General features: G+C 41.1%; 1 protein-coding gene across 2 annotated transcripts in view; it reads left to right on the plus strand.

The window, feature by feature from the left end:
* Positions 1-24,299, plus strand: part of IQGAP2 (IQ motif containing GTPase activating protein 2) — a 250,661-nt gene that overhangs the window by 57,191 nt on the left and 169,171 nt on the right. For both annotated transcript variants that reach the window (XM_060235836.1, XM_060235837.1), the window contains exon 2: positions 812-911. In XM_060235836.1, coding sequence (XP_060091819.1) covers positions 812-911 — 100 coding nt within the window. The remainder of the gene's footprint in view (positions 1-811; positions 912-24,299) is intronic.

Consider the following 24,299-nt stretch of genomic DNA (forward strand, 5'->3'; position numbering starts at 1 on the left):
AGGGAGAACAGCCCATTGGTACTTACTGTGACGGGTCCTTCTCTTCAAAGGTAAGGAGGACATCTTGCCTCTCCCTTCTCATCATCATATCTTCCTGCTGTACCTTCCTTCTTATTCCTACTCCTATTATCACTGTACAAGTGGTTATCATGTTTGTTTGTTACTATGGTTATGCTCTTCTGTTAAGAGTACCAGTTATGGAGTTATGTTATAGTTAGTAGAGAGTTAGAAACACATGGCTCATGAGAGTCCCAAAACTGAAGGGCCGGGGTTATCCCATGGCACCAAAAGGAAGGAGAAAAAGTCCTGGAAGATCATGGGAATAACCCATTCAGATGTCCTCCTTACCTCTGAGAAGGACCCCTCACAGTAAGTACCAGTGGGCTGTTCTGCCATGGAAGCTGACTGGGTGACCTTGGGCGAGTCCTACTCCCTCAGCCTAACCTACCTCACAGAGTTGACATGAAGATAAAATTTTATTTATTATTCAAATTTATATTCCACCCTCCCCGCGAGGGGACTCAGGGCAGACGACAACATAAAATAAACATATCAAAATAATCAATATAAATAACAATTCAATTCAGTAAAACAATAAACATCAAAACAATAAAATGGAGGAGAGAAGAATGATATAAGCCAGTTGGGGCCACATTGAAGAGAAAGGTGGAGTGTGAATGAAGTAAATTTGCACTATGTCTGAATCAAGCAGATGTATTCAGTCTCACCTAGGAATTGTTTGTTCACTAAATATATGCATTGATCACCTTTAATTATTTGTAATTCAGCATGTTTTTATTTTGCTTAACAGCTATTGTGGATGATGAACGGCTTTCAGCAGAAGAGATGGATGAAAGGCGGCGTCAGAATATTGCCTATGAGTACTTATGTCACCTAGAAGAAGCTAAAAGGTAATAGCAGTTCCTTAAATCTTTTGAGCAATCTTGTAGAGCCAAAAATCTGGTGTGGTTGACACTGATATTGAGGTTAATCTGTTGTGCTTTGAGGATCGACTCAACATGGCTTTCCCAAACCACTTTTGAATTGAAAACAACACTGCAGGAGCTTGATAGAATATGTCCTCCAGTTTTGCTGTCATAGATGTAGGGATAGCTGCTAAAACAAACATATGCCCACCTAGCCTTTTCTGATTTCACTAAAGGTAATCTTGAGGGATTCATAGCCATTCTGGTTTTAAGTTGACTTTATTTTCTCCTGGTATACTACCCTTCAAGTCTTTGTGCTATTCTTGGTATTGAGTTGTTGTTATATAATGTAGCGTTCAGGACTTTGTAGCATTTTGAAAGATTATGACCCATGGTTTAATTTATCCAATTACTTAGAAAGCTATTTAACATAAAAATAGCCCTACTGGGTCACTTCAGAGCGCTATTGTTAAATCATCCATCTCTATCCAGATGACTTGGGGAGATGTTCATACACAGAAGTTTCCATTTGCTTTTTGTTCTTACAGATGTTTGGGGCAATATATCTCTGAAATGGTGTTTCCATTTAATGATCATTGCCAGTAAACCCTGGTAGTGCCATTTCCTATAAATTGATTAAAGTTAACGTGGTAGCCATCACAATGCTAATATCATTAATTTAATATATTAACCTGGTAGCCATCACTAAGCTACATCATTAATTTAGTATGTTAACTGTGCCAAAAACTCATAGGTAATTTTTTGAAAGAATAACCTGTTTTCATTACTTCCACAAAATTAATTTGAAATATGCGTTATGTTGTCTTTCCACATTACAATAGAGAGTTTCGTCATATGGTGAATCCCCTTTGTTTCACTTTTCAGTTCTGCCATGTACTACTGCCTGGTCAAACTGTCTGTAGTGTTCTAAAATATGGGTACAAGAAGTTATTGTTTTATTTTACATCCCTTTTAAAGGGAAATTCAAATGTATTTGAATATTTCATATTTGATATATGTTAAAACACTTTTTCTTACCTCCCACTATAATACCAAGATCTTTTTCTGGTTAGTGAGTTAGTAGACCCCCGTCATTGTATATGTGAATTTAGGATTTTTTGTATGAGCGTTCATAACTTTTGATTTCCACTGACTCTCTTCTACCACTACCCTCTTAGAGGACGAAATTTAGAAGAGGCCCTGTTAAAGCTAGAGGTGGGCATGAACTGGGAAAATGGAGATTCATCCTGGTTTGTGAGGTCCCATGAACCAGAATGAACCTTCCCCAGTTTGCAAACCAGTTTGGTTTTTGAGGTTTGTGGATCTTCCCTCCCTCCTGTCTGCTGGCTGTGGCTCCTCAAGGCCAGCAGAATGGAAGGAGGGGAAGATCTTGCAAATGTGATTTAAAAGGAATGTTCCCTTTGAATGGCTTTTGCAAGCAGGCACTGCAAGCTAGTGAAGTCTAAGCAGCAAGTTCACTACTTCCACATGAATTTCACTTGTCTGTGGTACCTGCTTTGAACTTGCCACTTGAATTTCACTTGGCTGTAGTACCCATTTTCAAAAGCCATTTAGGGGGAACGTTCCCTTTAAATGGTTTTTGCAAGCCATTTCAGCATTTCAGAGATCCTGTTTGTTCCCCTCTGTTTCCAAGCAGGGCGGAGAGCGAAAGGAATAGCTGAAATAGCTTCCAACCGGAAAAGCATTTAAATGCCTCCTTGGTTGACTTGTTGAGTTGTGTTACTTGCCATAAAAACCATTTAAAGGAATCCCTTGAAATGGCTTTTGCATGTGGTGTGGCTTGCAAAAACAGTGGTCTCTTTAAATGCCTTCTCCAAGTCTCACTGCCAGTGCCAGTTTGTCTGCTGTCACAAACCACATAAACCCACTTGAGAGGTTTGTGGGGCTTGTGAGGGCAGGATGGCACAAACTGAGGTTCACGAACCACAAACTGGGCTGGGTTTGTGATGAACCTCAGTTTGTAATTTTGTTCATGCCTATCCATCGTTGGAGTTCTTTTTTATGCACCCTGAAGTCATGCACTCCTGTGTTGTCCCATGTTTTATATAACACTGTTTTAAATATAATCATAATATAATCAATATAATTGTGCATAAATCATGCCTTTTCTAAAATCAGTCTTGGAAATGTCACTTAACCTTTCTGTAAGATTCCTTGACAGTTGCTCGTGTTGTATTGTCATGTATTCACTATAATGGTCAGTTATTGCATTCACCCCATTGCTCATATATTTGCCGTACTGTCTTGCCAAGTATGTACATGTTCATCCTGCATTATAGTGCCTGCTTGCTTGTAACATTTTTCTAAAGTTGTGCAGGAAGGTGGTGTGACAGGGGCGACTGTTCTAAGCACTCCCCTGGAACGATCACCCTGTTGTTGCTTCAGTTGTCAACATTTGCCTTTCAGAAAATGGCACAGTAGGCACAGGTAGTGATTTAAAACAAGTTTTGATTTATTTAAACAGACTGGCAGGGAAGGGATGGGATATTTACATAGGTTTGGAGGATTTAGAAGATGTAGGCTTACTGTTAAAACTGAACACAGAACTGCTTCTGAGGTAACTGACTTCACAATATACAGTGTTTCCTTTAAAGTGGTTCAACTTTCTACTAAAGGTATCCTCAATGTTAAAGGCTTATCCTTGATGTTAAAAGTTTATCTTTTTATAACTGTTCTAGATTTCCAATTCTCACTTTCTAAACACACAACCTTGAGTGTACCCTGCTTTGTCCCTTTGATTATAAGACTGAGATTTCGTCTGACAAGATCATTACTATTTTCCCTTGAAGATAAATAACCTGTACCTTTGGCACCCTTTTGAGGGCCTTTCACTACCACTTCAAAACCTTTTACCAAAGCCTAATTTACTAGACTTCCAGTCTTTCGCCCCTTAGACACTAAGCTCAATTCAGGAAACTGTTTTTCTTCTCAAGATGTTATTCTGTGTTTTACACATACAGAGGCTGTTCTTAACTCCTGGGAACAGCCTCCCCACCAGAGTTTCCACTATTCAAAGCCACCTCATATGGGCTTTGAATCAAACTCTGCTTTGTGTCTCTTGTCACACACAAGATCATCACAAAGACCACCACTCTCTTTTCCAGTCACTCTCCAACTCCTTCAACTCTGTAACTGCTTTCTCCAGTTCTTTAAGATTAATCTGTTTTGGAGAAGTCATAAGCTGCCACTCACATCCTGGTAAAGTGTTAGGCTAAGTTGATAGTAGCTGCTAGTAGTGATTGCTTTCTGGGCTGTTGCTGTAAGAGTCGTATTACATTCAGAGCTTTGTCTTTTTGCTTCCTGTTCATAATGCTTTCACTTTTCTTGCTTTTAATTCACTGTCCCCTCAATTCTGTCATTCTTCCTGTTGCTAAAATGAGATGTTAATATACTAGGAACATAAATGGCAAGAGGTGAAGACACTAAAGGTGTTCTGGAAAATACTACATGAAGGAAATTCCCTGTTCTTTCCAAAATCTTGCTTTACCAAGGGTACATTCTTTACACTGGTCTGCTGCTGCTAGGAATATCCTTGGTAGCATGCAGGAGTTAGCAATGGCTATATGTAGTGATGTGAAGGTCCAGGGAAAGAAGGGGATTCCCTTTGAGGGTTGGAAATTTCAGGTAGGGGGACATTAAAAGAAAACTCCAATGAAATACATATTTTAATGAGAGCCAATTTGATATAGTGATTAAGTTCTGGGAGATCCACAATCAGCTCCCCAATCTGCCTTGGAACCTTCTAAGTGACCTTGGGCTAGTCACACCCATTCAGCCTAACTTAGGGTTTTTATGAGGGGGGAAAAGGAAGGCGTGGTATGTAAGTCATGGAGGGGGAGCAAGGTATAAATGGTGAGGTTTTGGAATTTGTTTTTTTGTTTTGAAAAGAATAGAGTGCAGCAGATTTAGTGGCTCTCGTTTTTTAGTATTGTGTGGATTTACAATTTTGCTTGCAGAAAACTAAGGCATTTATACTTTCAAACTTTAAATTCCATAGGAATACCAATCAATGTACTTCTATAATATTCTTAATGTAAATAAAACAATTATAAAAAATACATTGTGCATGAGTAGAGAGGTTAAGTGTGTTGGCTGGCTCTGTTGAAAATATGGGACTAAGACGTGTCTTTCCATTTTTGTTTTGATTAGCATTCAGTTATTTTTTTCATTGCATATGTTTCCGACATACAAGATTTAGGCTAGATCAAGATAGGTAGCTGAGTTAGTCTCTTTGTAGCTGCAGAAAAGAGCACGAGTCCAGTAGTACCTCAAAGACTAACAAAATTTTTGTCAGGGTGTGAGCTTTTGTGAGTCACAGCTCACTTCAAATATCCTGGGTGTCTTAGACTGTAAGTTGCATATCTTCATCTGTAAGGTCACCCATTTCATGGTCAGTGAAATGCTTCTTAATTTTTTTAAACTGGGGGGAAACAATAATTAGAAGTACTTAGCTTCTGCAAAACTGCAGGACGATTAATTGTTCAGTGTCCACCTTTAGATCCATGAAAATGCAACTGATTAGTTTAGTAAAAATGGCAGTAATTATAACCTGTGCTGGAGCAAATACATAATGATTTCAGCTGTAGGAAAGAGCAGCATTTGATCCCTCAGCAACTCATTCCCTTTCTGGCAATATTGCAGTATGTATTGTTAAACTGTGGTCTTCCTCTTTCCAAATGGGGCACCCACCGACCTGCAAGCATGTAACACATAATGTGACATTAGAGTAATATAATAGGAAGGGGGGGGCAGGGTTATGACCTCAGCAGTTTTGAGAATAAGGAGCAGAAGTCCAAAAGAACTGAGGACAGGAAGCAAACAAAGCACTGAAAGGTTTACCATAGCTAGTTCTGAATTAATCTTTTATTCCATTATACCTCACTGTTCTGCTCTTCTTGGCAGAAATGCATACATAGAGAGGCAGGGCACATTTACTATGTATGCAGCAGATAAACAGCTGAAAACAGCAGTTGTAGAACAGCGTCCCAGCAGGAAAAGGTGCCACAAACACCTAAAGTTCTCAACTCGTAAACTGAAGACTAATGTTGAAGATGACATTTTGTCCCAAGGCAGCTTATTAATGTTTATGTTCTGCCTTTCCTTGAGCAGTTTCACAAATAGCCCTGTAATGTCAGTAGGGTTACCAGGCAAGGCTTGGCAACCTGGAGGGAGGAGGGCAAAGACATGGGGTTTTATGATATTCATGATGTCGCTATAGTAAAACCATGGAGTTTGTGGTAATTCCTAGAGCTACTCTGTGTCACTTCTGGATTTTATCACTGTTTTTTATTTTGTTTTTCTTCCGCCCTTGCTCAGAGCAGTAGTAGCTAATGGTGCTTGCTGGTGGGAGGCCTGCAAGCCTAGATGTTGTTTAGATTGAAGGAAGATTTTATGAGCATTCTCTAGCTGAGTAAAAATTTGAATCTTATCTATAATATATGTGTGTTCCCATAGCAACACTATCTGTTTACTCATGTCATTGAATCAGAATTGATAGCGGTTGATGAACTGTTTGTTCTAATACAAAATGCATTGTACATTTTGAACATAGTCCTGTTTTTTGTTGGGGGCCCCAGTTTTTGTGTGGAGATCTTACTAGAACAACGCACCTTGTTTTTTTCTTTTTGAGTCTGAGAGGTCACAAAAGCTTCCAGGATTTGACACATAATTTGTAATTCTGACAGTAGATCAAGTTATCATTTATTTTACTTATTCATTTAGTTGAAAACTTCATGTTGCCTCTCTAGAGAACCTGCCCAAAGTGTCTTAAAAATAAAAGGAGAAAATGTAAAACATCTTCCTCTATGGCATCCCTACCCAGTGATCTTTGTACCCCATTTGTATACTCCCCACATACACTAAAAACATTCTGTGCAAGGCCTACACAATTTTTTTTGAGGGAACATCTGTTTAGGGGATGAACCCTTCAGGGAAAACCCAGGCTCATAAGGAAGGAGCTTGTCAGTAGCCTCTAACTACCTTTGCCAGCTATGAGGACTTTCACATCCTTCTTATATACTTTGACTCTACTCAAGGGGAAGAAGGCTACCTGAAAAGCCTTGTAATTTTGAGTTAGCTGGAAACTGTATGTTTTATTTCTTTATTTTCCTTTCACAGTTCCCCATCATTCACTTTAAAATTAACCTTTTAAAATGGAATTTTTTATTACTGCTTTACTCTCACCTACAAAGGATATTGAGAAAGGGAGATGAATTGCTTTATCAAAAGAAGAAATTCATCAAGTTCTCTTCACTGGCAGGAAAGGGATTTTCCTAGTCTAGCATGCACATGCTCATAGTCAGAAACTTCAGATTGACCTAGAGCAGTCTATAAAAGTCATGTAAGGGTTAATACACTTCAGGTGGTGGCATACTACTAAAATGATGTTGGATCTCAGGTGGCTTGTGTCTGCCTCCCTTATGACAATATGACCCAGCAAAAGTTGCCTTCCTGTCCCACACTTTCACAGTAGATTATTCTCAATCTTCCTTGGAATATTCAGAAGAAGGTGGTCTGTAACTTTCCCAGGTGGCTGATTCCATTGCCAAATTTTTTCTATTTTTTTGAGATTTTTGCTAATTTTAGGTACCTGCCAGCTACAGACTATTTACTATTCTTATAGCTGCCCAAAGAACTCTGTTGAGTTTTCCTTGAAACAGCCTTCAAGGGCATCTTCTTAGCAAAAGTACAGTTCGTTCCAAGCTTATGGATTGTACTTTGCTGTGTTTAGTATTCAAAAAGCTGACTAATGATTGTGTAATTTCAAAATGATGTGGTTAGTTAGTAAACCAGAGTGAGAGAGTGTTTGTTTTCTGAGGTGCTGTATAAATGTACTGTTTGCAGACTTCCTGTACCACTGGTTTAACAAGAGAAATTTTCAGAGCTGAACTTAAAGAGAAATTCTGTCAGTGGCTGTTCTTCTGTAAATATGCTTTCTGCACAGGGCTGCATCTACTAGAGAGTAGGAAATTGCTTTTTAAATATAACAAACTGTAATAGTGAGCAGGGTGACATATTGATATTAAACATGTTTAGTCCATTTCACAGTGACCTGAACAAAGACTCTGCTAAAGGCATATGACTTAGAAATGGTTCTGTGTTCTACTCTTTCCTTTAACTTACTGTTTACTAGTCAGTTCTAGAAAAGATCACTTGAATAATGTAAAATAATCTTAAAAATAATTATGGGGGTGGAAAGTAACGTTCTCAGGTATTTAATTACAAGTTAGTTGCTTGATGAAGCTGGCGAGATGTTTTTCCTGTTCTCCCAACTCTTTCATTAAATTTAAAAGCATTGAAACTGCAGCTTTGGGTTAGAGCAAGTGTTGAAATGTCCTTATTTTTAGCTGGGCATGAGAACTTACATTGAGATTAAATAAACATGTTTATATTATGTGTGCAGATATCATCCTCCCCTCCCCGCAGTTTATTACGTGTTAGCTTGCACTGTATTAACAGCTGTAATCTTATGCAGACCTTGGTAGAAATATATCTGGATTTAAATGCAACTTCTGCTGTTTTAGTTATATGTGCAGAGTTGTGTTCCATAGGCAAGAAGTACTGGTCTCCTTTTGGACCTTCAAAATCAGGGAGATTAATATGTGGATGGGAGCTGGTATAGTGCCCACAAGCTGCACACATTCAATGGAAGGTTGAGTCCTACATGCATTCAACTTTATGTATCTGTGTTGACTCCGAGTATGTTAAGGGTAGGAAGTGGAGTCCCTGATCATGCACATGACTATGGGATATTATGTGAGCTCAAGTGTGAATTCATCTGTGATGACCCCGACAGATTGTGATCCTGTAAGTCTGCAGTTGTCAAACTTCAACACTCAGATCATGGTCCCAGTGCTGGCGAGGGAAGCATGGAACCCTTGCGTGTCAGTGCTCCTGGCTCATGGTTATTTTGTACACTTGAAGCCTACCTTGGCTTGGCAAGTTCCTTGAACAGGGAAGGTGTGTTGTGCACCTATCCTTCCCATAATGAGGTGTCTGTGTGTAGTGGTTTCTAATATAATTCGGAGATTTTTCACCTTGACCCAAAGTTGCATATCAAGCAGGCACCATGTGATTGTGTTTGTGTAAGGTTTAATAACTACCTTAGCAGATCTAAGTGTGAAATTTAGTCATAGAGGGTATGTTCAGGAAACAAAAAGGAGATGCAAAATGTGTTGTGCTGTAGGACTGTTGTGCAGTGTTGTTTCTGATGATTAATGTCAAATATATTTTGTCTGATGACCAAATATATATTTTGCTTTTGGGACTCAAACGTGGCAAACCTCAATAAAACAAATAGTTTAGGCTTTCCGTTTCTATGACTGTCATTACTCTAGTGTCTTCTTCTAAATTTTAAAATATCAGCCTTAGAGTTGCTTTTCTTGAATTGCATGTAATAGCCAGTAGTCTCTATAGCATGTGATTCCCTCCCCTGCTTTAGCTTGCCACATCAACAATTAAAGCATGTACAACATTCTTAAATATGTTCTTATCAAGTGTAAGGAATTACTTGGTATTTACTTAAACTGGTTGAAACTAGGAGATACTGGTAACACAATTGTAATATAGCTGTGAACTTTAGTAGCTCAGACTTTATTGCAAGATTAGCACTGCAAATACAAATAACTCAATGTAATTTCCCAGAATATTTAGTGGTCATTTATACCTGTAGTAGCTATAAATTGTATGAACTGGCAGAGTTGCTGCAAGTAAAACGAATTAACCTGGGTCCCACTGATAGTGTTACAGTGCTATTCATAAATTGCATTAAGGTGAACAAATATGCATTAAGGTCAGAGTTTATAGCCTACTGTAATACTTACCTGGGAAAACTGGAAATGGCTGCAGTTTAGTACGTATATTACTTGGGAAGATCTGAGAAACTGTGGGACTTACTCCACACTGCCTTTGTGGGCTTCAGGGCTGGGGAGTGTTGGGAGTCCATGAGCCATGCGATTGTTGTTCAAGGGGGGGGGGGCTCATGCTGTAGAGCAGGGGCATGTGCTTTAGTGATGCAGGTCCTGCCTGCTGGGCTAGGTGATCTGGTGTCATGGGGAGGCAGGGTTTTCAGGCGTCCCCTGGGCTTGCCTGTCTGTCCCTCCTCAATATAAGCAAGCTGCTGCTGGAACTTTGTGCCCTGTTCCACATGTATATGTTTTTCCCTGCCTACCCTCTCTGAGTTTCAGTTGTTACAGATTTGGTTTTACTCTTTATTGTTTTAAATCTTGTCACAGCTTTGGATGGTTTGGGCATTGGGACATATCCTTTTGGCTAGGAAGGCAATACCTACATGCCTGCATTTTGCAGTTTCTTGGACTTCCTTAAGGGGTCTTGGGTTGGAGCCAGTTCAGTGACATGCCCAGCTTGGGAGCTGTCAGGGGGGCTGTCACTACCAGCTGACAAAGAAACTGCAGAGTGGCCAGTGCCCACATGGCACTCGGTTGCTCCTTGTTTGCTCCTTGGCTGCTCCCTCAGCAGATGGACTGGGGAGCAGGGTTAATTGGATGGCAGACAGGTCACTCGGTTCTAGGTCCCCATGCTGTGCCAATGCGCCTACAGTGTAATCAATAAAGCCGTGGCCTTCTATTTCTCCAAATAACTTGTTATATTGTTTCTTTCCTCACCTGTGATTATTTTTTGCCCCTGGGCCCACATCTCCTGATTCAGCATCTTGGACTTTAGAGCTATTGAAAATATTGGTAAAAATGGCTGGCTGGATATGGCCAAAAACAAACTTAGCCCTGTGTTTGTGAATACATTAGTCAGAAGCATGGGAGCACCTTCCTTGGACCACAGGTATTTTTAAAAGTGAGCAAGTGGAGGAGCTTGTAACTATAGTTGTACTGCTGTTCTCTGATGTGCATAAGTAGGCCATTTGGGTAGCCTTTTACACCATCAAAACAATCAGCAAGATGGTGCCATTATTACTGGATTTTCCACTTCTAGACTTCAGGTGAAGAAGGTATAGTTGACAGCTTTTCCAAAGAAAGAATCCTCTGCATGCATAAAACCAGTATTTCAGAATCCCATGATCTATGATATTGGGAAAGGGAATGTGGCCCTGCTTGCCTGAAGAAGATCTCGGGTTCAAACCCTGGCATCTCCAGTTGCAAAGACCAGGCAGTAGATGATGTGAAAGATCTCAGCCTGGGATCCTGGAAATCCACTGCCAGTCTGAGTTGACAGTACTGACCCTGATGGACCAGTGGTCTGATTCAGTATAAGGCAACTTTATTTTTGTTTGTGTATGTATGTGCAGGGACATTCATATGCTTCCCCTTACAGTACCCACCCACCAGAATAATTTTATAATCTCATCTATTTGTGTGAACTAGACTCAAGTGTCCCTCCTTTAAAGATTTAAAGCAATTACCCCTCACCTCAGGTCATAAGAACATAAGAGAAGCCATGTTGGATCAGGCAGTGACCCATCCAGTCCAACACTCTGTGTCACACAGTGGCCAAAAAACCTAGGTGCCATCAGAAGGTCCATCAGTTGGGCCAGGACACTAGAAGTCCTTACACTATTGTCCCTTTCAAGCACCATGAATACAGAGCATCACTTGCCCCAGACAGAAAGTTCCAACAATACTGTGGCTAATAGCCACTGATGGACCTCTGCTCCATATGTTTATCCAATCCCCTCTTGAAGCTGGCTATGCTTGTAGCTGTCACTACCTCCTGTGGCAGTGAATTCCATGTGTTAATCACCCTTTGGGTGAAGAAGTACTTCCTTTTATCTGTTCTAGCTTGACTGCTCAGCAATTTCATTGAGTGCCCACGAGTTCTTGTATTGTGAGAAAGGAAGAAAACTAGAAAAGTACTTCCTTCTCTGCCTTCTCATGATGATCGAAGCCATGTTTGAGTACTGTGTTATCCTTGCAGTGTTTGCATTTGGTTATTTTTCCGAATTACTTTAGATGGTTATGCAGAGTTTTAGAATTAAACAGGCTTCCTGCATTTGGTATATTTCCTTTGACTTAAGTTGTGTAATTCTGTTGTCATTAGAGGCTTAGAGTTTTTGAAAACTTTTTATAGTAAATAGTTTGGCAAAAGTAAAGCCCCACTTCTACCTTCCTGTTACCCTTTTGACAGTTTCTCCCTTCAGTTCTTCAGAGAGGGAAGAAGGATGCTTTAGCCAATTCCAGACAGTGCCCATTTTGATTCTTCCCATGCATACCACCAAGTATGCTCCCCCCAAAAAGGCAGGAACAATTTTACAGGCATAGTATATTCACAAGCATGTGTAAGTCCATTCAAGGGTTTAAAAAGAAAAGGATTCAAAGGAAGCTGTGTTTTGAATGATTTTAGGTACTCAAACTCTTTCTCCCCCTTTGGCTTTTTCCTTTTAAAATCCCTGCATAGGATTCTAGGAGTACACTTAAAAAACTAATTAAGCATTTGGAATCCAACAAAGAGGCTGACAGCATTATTAAGCAAGACAAAGGTTAAGCATGCATATATCTTCTGCAGCTTCCTGGGTTGCTTTTCAATTTTTTTTTTTTAAGTTCAGACCTTGGTACATGAATTTGCATAGAATGTATTTTGCTCTTTAGACTGTACTTATGGACAGTGAACACATGTTTGAGTGGCATGTTTGCCATTAGTATTTCTGTCTGTTAAGGCTGGTTTTTTTTTTTAAAGAGGTAGGCATACATTTATGCTCCTTTTAAAAAACAAAAAATAGTTTGCCTGTTTCAGAGCTATGACCAGAAGGTGCAAAAAGGAAAGTGTGCCTGCAGCAGTGCTACTGATACAGTTATGTGGGAAACAGTATTCTGTTGCTGGTTGTGCATTAGGTGAAATGGAAAAATCAATTCTCTTCTAACTTTCTGTTTAGAGTTCTTTAGAGTAAACTCCCTCCAATTCTGTTTTGTGTCCTTTGACAGCAGACTTTGATCTGTTGCGGCTAAATAAATGTTACTACATGTGATCTTCCAGTGACAGAGTCCCACTTTCAACATTTACTCTTGGTTCCTCAAGGCTAAAGTGATTTATACAGTTATAATTTGGTGGGTAAGAGCGTAGGAGAGAAGAAACTTAAGCCATTAGTGCAAACCTAAATTTGTATAGGTGAATTCTTCTCTGAGGTGGAATACAGATTATATACAGATACACCTTTATTATATAGCTACACCTTAAATTTTAATAGTTTTTCTCATTGCTTGTTAGGAGTGTTACCCTGTATTTAACTGGAAGCATGTGGATTTGGATTCAGAGTGTGAGATGACTCATGGTGGTCAATTTACTGAATTTCAGCGAATATCTTTCAAATCCATTGTTTAGCTTTCTTCTCATTCCTTTAAAAGACTAATCTCCTTGCAGCCAGTCCAGTCTTGTGCCTTCCATATGCTGCTGATATGTAATGAATCAATACCTGCATTTTAAAGACAGGATCCTACCTTTGATTAACCTGCTTACTTAATTTGTAGTACTGCAGAGAAGATTCTACTGCTGTAGGTAGTATTTGCATTCACACCTCCAGCATTCACACCCAGGGAGAACTAGTGGTAATAGAAAGTTCCAACTTACAGTGATCCCATAGGGCTATCCAGGCAAGAGATTAGGAGGACAGGGAGCTGTTCCTGTTAGCAGCAGAAGAGAGGATTCATAAAAATGTGTTTAAATTAAGGATGAGATGGTACTGGCTGGATATTAGGAAAAACCTTTTTGCAGTAAGAGTTCTTCAACAGTGGAATCAGCTATGTAGGGAGGTGAGGAGCTCTTTCTCACTGGCAATCTTAAAACAGCAGCTGGATGAATATTTGTCATGGATACTCTAGACTGATCCTGCAATAAACAAGGAGGGTTGGAGTAGATGACCTGTATGGCCCCTTACGACTCTATGGTTCTGTGATCTGAGGTTTGGCATTGCCTGCCTCTGCATAGCAATCCTGGACTTCTGTGGTCTCCCATCAAAGTACTAACCAGTGCCAACCCAAGTTAGTTTCCTAGATCTGATAAGATCAGGCTAGCTTGGACCATCCAGGGCAGGCAGAACTAGTCTCAAGCAGTAACTGTCAGCTGTACCACAGTGGCACAGTTCTGTATTCATTCGTAGAGCCAATTCCTTCTTTTTCTATCCCATGCACCTGCATTGCTTCTGCAATTTCTGTTCTGCTCTGAAATAGATAATATGCCATTGTAAGGCCCTAATATAACTTCATTGCATCCTTTTTTTCATAGACATTTACAATTTAATAGCAAAATTCTCAAGTACTAGAAATGGCAAACTGCTACAAAGGAGGCAAAGTTCATTGTGTGTTAATATTGTTGAATTCCCACACAACACTCAACAAGGGCTGATTCAATTTGTTTTTCTTACATTGGAAGTTGTTAATTTCAGAATAAGTATATTGTGAAATAATTGCAGCATGTACACCTACTATAGCCTGGCATCCACAATGTTATTGAAATGATACGCAAAGCCTGTTGATTATGCAGATTATAATTGTCCAAAGTATGTTAATTGCCAGCAGCTAAAATAGGCAAACTAGGTCATGAAATTGCCAGTGTGGTTACTGGGGCTCATCAAACTGCCTGCCTCTATTTTTGTCATTTTTAGACTGGGCCGGAGGACTAAACTCCTTGTTAATACAATAAAGTTTCTATGAAATTCTAAATTGTTTTCTCACCCCCACCCCATTTCATTAAGCACATTGTTAGGTGCTTTTTGGCTTCCATAAGCCATATATCTTTGTTATTCTAGAAATAATGATAGAGGAAATAATGCACAATAAGCCATAGTCTTACTAAAGTGTGTGCTGTTACAGAGGTGCTGTGGCTGAGTATGCTAGCTGAGAAGTTTCTAGATCAAACTTCATGACTGCCATAACTTTTCAAGATTATTTTAGTTCAGTGACCATGTCAGTCTCTTTCCCCTCTGCAGAGCAATATGGCGGCAGTTCTCATCTACCTCACAAGAAGGAAGTACTCACTAAAATACAAAGTTCAGTGTATCATCTGTAGATACAAAAGTCATACATAGGTTACCTTTCCCCCCAGGGGCTGCTTTGCACTTTTGTAAGGGTATGAAATGTGGATAGTTTTTTTGATTTTGATTATACCTTTCAAATGTCCATAGCAACCTCTTTGGGGAAAGTAGAATAAAGGAAGTGTGAAACACACACACTTGACCTCGTAAGCCAAGAGGCATGTCTGTAGAAGAAAGAGGCACATTCACCCCGCTGAAAAATAAAATATGCATGACCTCACAGAAGAGAGATGCTGCCCCCCTCCCTGATGAGGATATGGAAGAATGAACAGCATAAGTCACTCTCTTTGCCACTTTTTCTGAAGTCGTATCTAGGGCATCATTCTTTCCAAAAAGATTGGAGTAAAGTGGATTTGGGAAAGAATGTGTTCAAGACAGGAAAATCCTAAAAACAGGACGGTACCATAAGGTCATGTAGAATTTGCATCTCCAAAAGCTCTCTAGTTTGGAAACCACAGTAGAGAAAAACATCCACGTAGAAGAAGCCCTATTCTTCCACAGAGGAGTGTAGGCAGCACAGCAGCTTTCCTTTTTATTCTCAAAACAATGTGAGCAGTAGTCTAGGTTTAGGGCTGGTATCTGGCCCATGGTCACCCAATGATCAAGGATTTGAATCCAAGGCAACTTTTGATCTAAGTCCATGCAAGTATGTGGTATAGTATATTGTTTCTGAAAGTAGCACATTCCATTTGGAGATGTAAAATTATATAGAAGTAAAGATAATTGGATTATTATATCTTAAGCACTTTGATATGCTGCTACTGTAAAAATGTACTTTATTTTTTGAAAGTGAATTTTCACACAGTAAAATAGAACAATGACAGCAGTAATTTCTAGTTTGTGTTATAGTTACACAAGAAATAAGAAATCTTGTGTGAATATAACCACTGTACTGATTATTAGTGAATTAAGATTAAATATTTATTTTTTTTATTTAACAAAATTTGAACCCAGCTTTCTGTCTTCTGAAATGCAACTAACAAATTAAAATATACACAATAAAATATATTAAAACTAATGAAAACTCACCATTAAACAAAAGGTCCACTCCTAGGTTGCTACCCACCTAATCTCAGAAGGTGAGAGGCCACCCAAAGCAGGGACTGCAGTGATTACTGTAGCAGGTCAGGTAGGTTCATAAGGGAGTAATCAAGGTCATAGAGACCTGTTGAAACAATGAAGTGTGCATCTGTTAGAACTGGAACCAAGCCATCCAAACACTTTAGAGTTTCACACTATACTTGACACTCTCAAATATATGTTTGGGTTGCCAGAGGTTAATGCAGAGGGCTACACTGTAGAAGGTGGGGTAGCTCTCAGTGAATGCATTTGAATTTTTTCATTGGGTGGGATCCAGACTATATTGGCAATTTCTATTGATTCCTATTGATTTCCTCTTCCTGAAACAGAGACCTTCTTCTTGTCATTCCTTTGGGAATGGACATTTCAACCTGGAGCAACATTTTTGGAGGTCAGTGGGCTGAGGGGGGAGGGGGTGGGAATAGTAAAGTTTCATTTGGCTATTTGAAAACTTAGTCTGTATCCAACCCATTGCCATTTCTTTAAATGAAATGTTCTGGGAGTGAAGGGAGTGAAACTTCTGGAGTTTCTAAGAGCTCTTCAGCAGTGGGAAAAACTGCTTTCTGCATTTGCCAAAGATAAGCTTTCATGTTTACTCTTAAACCAGCCATTACATTCTGTGTGATATTAATATTTAACTCCCAAAGTGCACTTAATACTTTGCCTCATGCTAATATTAAAAAGATACATATGTTTAACTTGAAACAGAACTTGCAGGAAGTAGAGCATGCACTAAAATCCACTGATAATGTTTGCTGTATCATTAAGATCTATGGTGAAAGTAATATTCAGGTGGGTGGTGTTGGGTAGCAGACACCTTTTGTAATTTGATCCTTAACAATTGTTTAATTATTAAATGGTTGGGTAAGTGCCTGCTGTGATGCCATTCACATATTTCAGAGGAATATGAAGAGCTTTTTCTTATGTGAAGATGTTTAATTATAACAGCCCATGGGAAACACTGGACTGTTAAACTTCAGGGCTTGTCCATCAAGTTATACTCCCCCTCCCAAAAAAGAAAAAAACCCCATGCTGCTTGATGTGCATGATTTTATGCTTGAATGTTTCCCCACAGTGAGGTGTAGCCTCTGTGCACAAAGAAAATTATGTATTAGAGGTCATCCCCCTGTTCTCTGTGTAGTATCCCCGCCCCTTGCCCCCCACTGCATTCAAACATACACACCAAGGTAATCATACTGGATAATTTTTTCCCCAAAAAATATTTATGGCCCATCTTTTTGAACAAAAACAGTTTTCCAAGGTAGATCACAATAGACTGTAAACTATACTTCAGCTGTTAAATTCAACACAAAATGCATGTTAACATGGAAGACAATATTGAGAATATAAATAACATGAATAAATTAGTTTAGGGTTTGCAGGAAATCAATCAAGAAACTGTTGTTGGAAGATCACATGCCAAATGTCCCCATAGAATATAGTTTCTTGGCACTTGGACTAAGTTTGAGCCATGTTTGGATTATGTATCTTGGGCCCAGACTATTCAGGGCTGTGAACTTCAAAGCAGCATCTAAGATGGCTTCATCTTGTTTCATTGTGCTCTCCGGTGCCTCCTTTAATAATACCAGCAGTACACTGCATGTGAACAGCAGTTTGGGTTTCTGTTATGTCCTGCATTCTAATCCCTATGTACAGCACAGCGCACGCTACAGAGGCGACCAGTGGAACCCCACTGGTCCCCGGATGTAGCTCGCTAATACGCAACGCCAATCAAGATCTGTGGTGGAAAGTTTAACTGACCAGGATTGGACCTGACAGAGGACAAGACCAGGGCGATAGTCTACGCCCCGCCCCCCTCGTGCAAGGCGGAGCTACAAAGTTTCTTGGGATTATTAAATTTTTACCATTCGTTTTTGCCCCACAAAGCGGCCATCACGGAACCCCTCCACAGGCTGCTCGATAAACACGGCCCGTGGGTCTGGGGGAAGCAGCAGGCCGCCGCTTTTCAGGCAATCAAAGACCTCCTTGTTTCCAATGCGATGCTCCACCATTTTGATGAAGCCCTACCATTGATTTTGGCGTGCGATGCTTCCCCGTACAGGGTGGGCGCAGTCCTGGGGCACCAACTTCCAGACGGGAGGGAGGTTCCTGTGGCATATTATTCGAGGACCCTGACCTCCGCAGAGTGCAACTACGCTCAGATCGACAAGGAGGCCTTGGCGATTGTGGCGGGTGTGCATAAATTCAAGGACTATCGGTATGGTAGGCGCTTCACGATCGCCACGGATCACAAGCCGCTCCTGGGCCACCTCCCCCCAGACCTCCAGACCCCACAAATTGTATCACAGCGAGTCCTGAGGTGGGAACCAGTTCCTAAACTTGTATACATACGCCCTGGTTCACCGCCCAGGCAAGGCCATGGAACACGCTGACGCCCTCAGCCGCCTGCCATTACCCTCGACGGACCCAGATCACAGACGAGCTGTCCACACACAAGGGGTGCATACTCTGGGGTAGCAGGGTGATGGTCCCCCCCCTCACTGTGGAAGCAAGTGTTAGAGGCTTTATACGAAACACACCTGGGGATAGTGCAGATGAAGGCCCTGGCACGCAGTTACGTATGGTGGCCGGGTATGGATGACGAGATAGAGGGGTGGGTGAGAAGGTGCCAACCCTGCCAAGAGTCCCGGCCCGATCCGCCTAGTGCCCCCATCCACCGCTGGGAGTCCAACAGGAGGCCGTGATCCCAGCTTCACTTAGATTTTGCGGGGCCATACCAGGGCCAGATATTCTTCATCTTGGTCAATGCATACACCAAGTGGTTAGAGGTGATCCCCGTAGCTTCCACCTCCACAGCAGCAGCGGTCCGAGCCTTGCAAAGGGTCTTTTGCACACACGGAATCCGCAATACCCTGGTCACGGACAATGGGACCACTTTCACCTCCCGGGAATTCAACACATCAGGTCCGCCGCCTTCCATCCGGCCACCAACGGCCAGGCTGAGCGCATGGTGCGCACCGCCAAAGAGGCCCTGGGCCCCGGACGTAGCTCGCTAATACGTACCGCCAATCAAGATCTGTGGCGGGAAGTTTAACTGACCAGGATTGGACCTGGCCTCACGGAGGGTTGTTCCGGGGCATGTATATAATCGGGACCCGGCCCGCTATTCTCCCTCTTGTGATGTACCCACTAATAAAGTATGTTGCCTTCAACATGTCTCGTCACTGAGTACATTACAGTTTCCAAACTGATTCACTGTGTCTGAACGCATTTGTGGACTATTACCATATGCAGGGCTTTTTTGGTAGTAAAAACTCCTTTGCATATTAGACCACACACCCCTGATGTCGCCAATCCTCCTGGAGCTTACAGGGCCTTCTGTAAGCTCCATGGGAACTGGCTACATCGGGGTGTGTGGTCTAATACGCAAAGGAGTTCCTGCTACAAAAAAAGCTCTAATTATGTTTGATAACCTATTCTGAGGTTTTTTTTAAGGGGTGAGGCTATAAATGTTTCTTTAACGCTAGTGACATGCCTAGTCTTTTGAGATGAGAAGTATAGAAACTTAATTGCTTTCATGAATTCAGAACTAGGCTGTAGTAAAGGCGGATTGGAATATATAAACTTGGCTTCTTATACTGTGCAATCAATATAATGAATTTTGGTGCAGCTAAACCTTAAAACATTGGGTGAAAGTACTTCAGTTTAAATTAGTCATTTTTGATCAAGTTCTTTATGCCAAGAAATTTTATGAAAGTCTTGCTGTGAGGCAGTGCTGCTTTGTAATTAAACAGGAAAAATTGAAATCTGGATGGATGATCTAAATGTTTCTTTTTTTTCTACCCTAGTTTTGACCTCCAAATATCAAGCTGGAAACACTGAGGCTGTCACTCAGTATTTTCAAAACAAATTCACATTACTTGTGAGTCTCTAAGGAGCAAAACCTAAGATCAAGTTTAAGAAACTGAGTTCTGGAGATTTCAGACATTGCAATAAATACAATGGGGAAAACATATAAGATTAGCCAAGTTCTTATGCAACATCTGTCTCTTTCTTTCATAGCTTAACCTTCCTATAACGTTTGTGGTGAAGTTGTGTATAATTCTTATTTTTGACTTTTTGTGAAGAAAAATGATAATGTACACAATGACAAATTCAAGATGTATTATAGGGCAACTGAATTAATGTACATTTACTCCCACATTGCTTACAAATTAATAACAATAGGTGTATCTATTTGTAAGCCAAAATGCCCTCAAAACGAGGTTGGGGAATTGTCAGGTGGGCACCTGGCTTAATCAGGATCTTTTTACCTATGTATACAGGATCCACATCCAGAAATTAATGCTTAAATTTATCAAGGACTCTTAAGTAAAACAATTAAAATTTATTCCAGAAAAATATAGGCATACATACAAGGCAATGTGCTCATGAAACATACATACAGTCCTAAGAAAAATAGAGATATAGAGAAAACACATGGATAAACAAATAGGGTAATAATTACCAATCGTAGTCTTCAAGGAAGGCTCCAATGGCGACAAAAGAGGACAGGGGAAATAGGACCCTCAACTGATCAGGAATCGGGGGTGGGTCTGGACAGTGGAGATAGGGTACTGCTAGATGCACACACATGTGGGGAGTTGGGTCACAGGTTATATAGACTACCTTGAGCCCTTAGGGGATGGGAGGTACAGGGACGGAAAAAGGGGAGGCTCTGCAGTGACCATAAGGGCTGGACTTCTGCAGTAGCCAATAGCAAATTAATTGGTGGCCCCCAATTGGATGCCCATAACTGACCAATGAACAAGCTTGGGTCCCAGTTACCTGATTGGATCTCCAGGTAACAATGGACCAGGGTGGAGATGTTCCAGGATGACCATTGGGGAGAAGAATGGGGAAAATCACTGGGTGGAGGGGTACTTAAGACTATTAAACTTATCTAAAAAGATGACAATAGATGGCCAGATTACTACCTAGGTAACACCCAGTTTATACAAAGAACTTGTCTCTGGTTGAAGATGGTCTTCCTCTTCTTCAGTGTTCTTCTTGACACCAGTTTTTGTCCTTAGTTCCGTTGGACAAAGGCTTAGGCATTCCGGCAGGGTCTACGCCTAAATAAGCTTGATGGCCTCATGGATGGATGACATTTGTTGAGTACGTGAACCTCCCGCTTCGCTGAAAAATAGCTGGTGTTAGCCTCCCAAAGTGGATTCTATGGTCAAGGCTGAAAACTGCACGGCCTGGATAGTTCCTAGCGGCGCACCTTCTTCCGCTACGATGATAGAGATGATGTTCGCACGAAGCAACTGGAAACCATCCGTTCTTGCTAGCACTCCTCCAGAAACAGAGTGCCGCTTTAGCATTGTGGCTGTTAGTACTCATAAGTCCTTTCCAGTCTGGCAGCCAAACTCACATTCTCCTAGCAAATGTGTGTGAGTTCAGTCTCCAGGCACCCTGCCAACCAGGCGGGTGACTATGATGTTCTGAATATTAGGGGTATTTTTTTACATATTAGAGAACTTATGTAGATGGAAGGGGGATGATTTTCACAGATTCTTCCCTCTTGTTGTAGACCCTCCCCCCCCCCCCCAGCATCATTTGGGGTGACATCTTATGACAAAGGAGACAAAGTCATGTTCTCACAGATGGAAACTCTGTGTCAACAGAACTTTCTGATGAATCCAAACAATTGTCATTTATTTGTAAACAAACACCAGTAGTAGGTCAGTTCCATGGATCTCTTTTTCTATTAGTGAGGGCTTCTTGTGATGCAAGGAGACTTCTGCTTATGTAATAGGCTCAGTCAGTGTAAGCTTCTTGTGCTGGAGGAAACCACCACTGTTAGTTTATAGAGCCTAATGAGCTTTACAACAAGCAGTACTGATCCAGTGAGCTTCGCCAGTGTTGGAGTGGTAATGCTAAGCTAATCTGAGCTATCATAGACCTTCAAGAGAAAAAATTTATTTTGATACAAAGTCAGTTCCGGAGAGTCAGCAGTAATAGTAAAAAAGTTAATGGGATTCCGTCAGCCACTTGCATATCCCACACACCCAAAGGCAAAATTTGGCAACTTTATTAGTTATCTCCTGGGAATAGTCTGCAAGGAGAGAGGCATAATGTTCAGATCCTCCTGGTACAGTTGACAGAATTGCCGCTATATACTGAGATCTGATGTCATTATAGAATAAGCAGTGCAGCAGAACATGCTTAATAGACTCTGCTTTCCTTGTATGGCATGGGCAGAGCCATTGAGGGAGTGGGACATGATGGGATCTGCTTTCCAGGAGAACTGAAGGTAGGGCATTAAAGCATGCCAGGGTAAAGATTCTCTGGTATTTGGAGATCTCAAGGGATCTAAGATAATCTGCTGGTTGAAACCAATTGGCATATTGCAGAGTAATTGGATATTTCTCTATCTGTGCCATATCTGATTGTAGGGCATGGTCTCAGAACTGCTGTCCTTTGCTTTTTGATACCCAAGATGCAGTAAGACTTGGGGGGTGAGGCCATACTCCTGGAGTTTTCCCTCAGTTGCTTTTTGCCAGGTTGAATGGTGGCAAGGCTACTAAACCCACCAGATGGAAGATGAGAAAGGGAATTGAAAACAAATCAGCCAGTATCATAATGCCCCTGTATAAATCGATGATGCGGCCTCATCTGGAATACTGTGTACAATTCTGGTCACCGCACCTCGGATATTATAGCATTGGAAAAAGTGCAGAAAAGGGCAACTAGGATGATTAAAGAGTTGGAACACTTTCCCTATGAAGAAAGATTAAAGCATTTGGGGCTCTCTTTAGCTTGGAGAAATGTCACCTGAGGGGTAACGATAGAGGTTTACAAGATTATGCATGGGATAGAGAAGGTAGAAAAAGAAGAACTTTCCTCCCTTTCTCACAATACGAGAACTTGTGGAGATTCGATGAAATTGCTGTGCAGTCGGGTTAGAACTGATAAAAGGAAGTACTTCTTCAACCTAAGAGTGATTAACACATGGAATTCACTGCCACAGGAGGTGGTGCGACTGCAAACATAGCCAGCTTCAATAGGGGACTGGATAAACATGGAGCAAAAGTCCATCAGTGGCTATTAGCCACAGCGTATTGTTGAAACTCTCTGTCTGGGGCACTGATGCTCTGTATTCTTGGTACTTGGGGGGGCACAGTGTGAGGGCTTCTAATGTCCTGGCCCCACTGATGGACCTTCTGATGGTGCCTGGGGGTTTTGGCCACTGTGACACAGAGTGGTGGGTTGGATGGGCCATTGGCCTGATCCAACATGGCTTCTCTTATGTTCTTATGTTGAGTTTTAACCGTGAGTCTCCAAGGCAGACTGTTCTTGTATTCTTATGTTCTTATCAGCCCAGCCTCTAGTCTGAGAAGGGCTTTCAGAATACATCGTGGGACTCTAAGGATCGTTCATAGGAACTTGGATTGTACTGCTTCTAGTGAGCATCTTTATTTGTAAATACATAGCTGGGAACTGTATAAGCGCTGGGTGACAACCTTTCTTTGGAAGACCTTGATTGCTGCAGGGCTAAATGAGGCTCCGATTGTGAAGTGGAATTTTAGAATGTTGGAGGATACTCTGCGGGCAGTCTCTGTGGCATGCAGTGCCTGAGCTCTCCAATGTCCAGACAACTGGAAAACTATGTCAAAATAGCTAAAGATATTTTTTTTGCTTGTTAAGTGTTATGGTCCTGTTTGCCGTCTGTGGGTTCAGTGTTTTGGGTATGGATGGGAACTTTGGGGGGTGTAGTGTATTGCAAGCTGCTCCTGTTTACAGTATGTGGTGAAGGCATGGAGTGCTCTCCTAAGGCCTATTGTGAATAAGATAAAATGACAGTTGTCTGTGTACAGTAAGGCAGGAATCATTTTATCAGCAAGCTTTGGAGAATGGAAGCTTGGATTTCTTGGGTGTTGCACCAAGGAATTAATATAGTAGTTAAAAAGTGGAGGGGCCAGAATGCAGCCCTGCTTAACTCCTTTGTCAAGTGAGCTCTTACTGGAGAGATGACCTTGAGGTCTGCATCTCACTTTTAGGAAGTTTTCTTCATGTAGTGAGTGAATAAGTATGTCCACTTTTTGGTCTATTGAGGAGTTCTCAAACTTTGCCAGATGCTGTTTTGAAATTCACAAAGGCAGCAAAGAGTGCTCATTCCTGTTCTGTGAGATGGTGCAAGATCAGACACTGGTCTATGGTGGAACAGCCAACTCTGAAACCTGCTTACTCGTCCATCAGTGTTTTTTTCTCAGTCTAGCAGTCAAGGAGTTTCCATTATAAATATATTGAATATAATTTACTAATGATGCTAA

The sequence above is a fragment of the Heteronotia binoei genome, chromosome 4, assembly GCF_032191835.1.
Source record: "Heteronotia binoei isolate CCM8104 ecotype False Entrance Well chromosome 4, APGP_CSIRO_Hbin_v1, whole genome shotgun sequence".
Classification (NCBI taxonomy): Eukaryota; Metazoa; Chordata; class Lepidosauria; order Squamata; family Gekkonidae; genus Heteronotia; species Heteronotia binoei.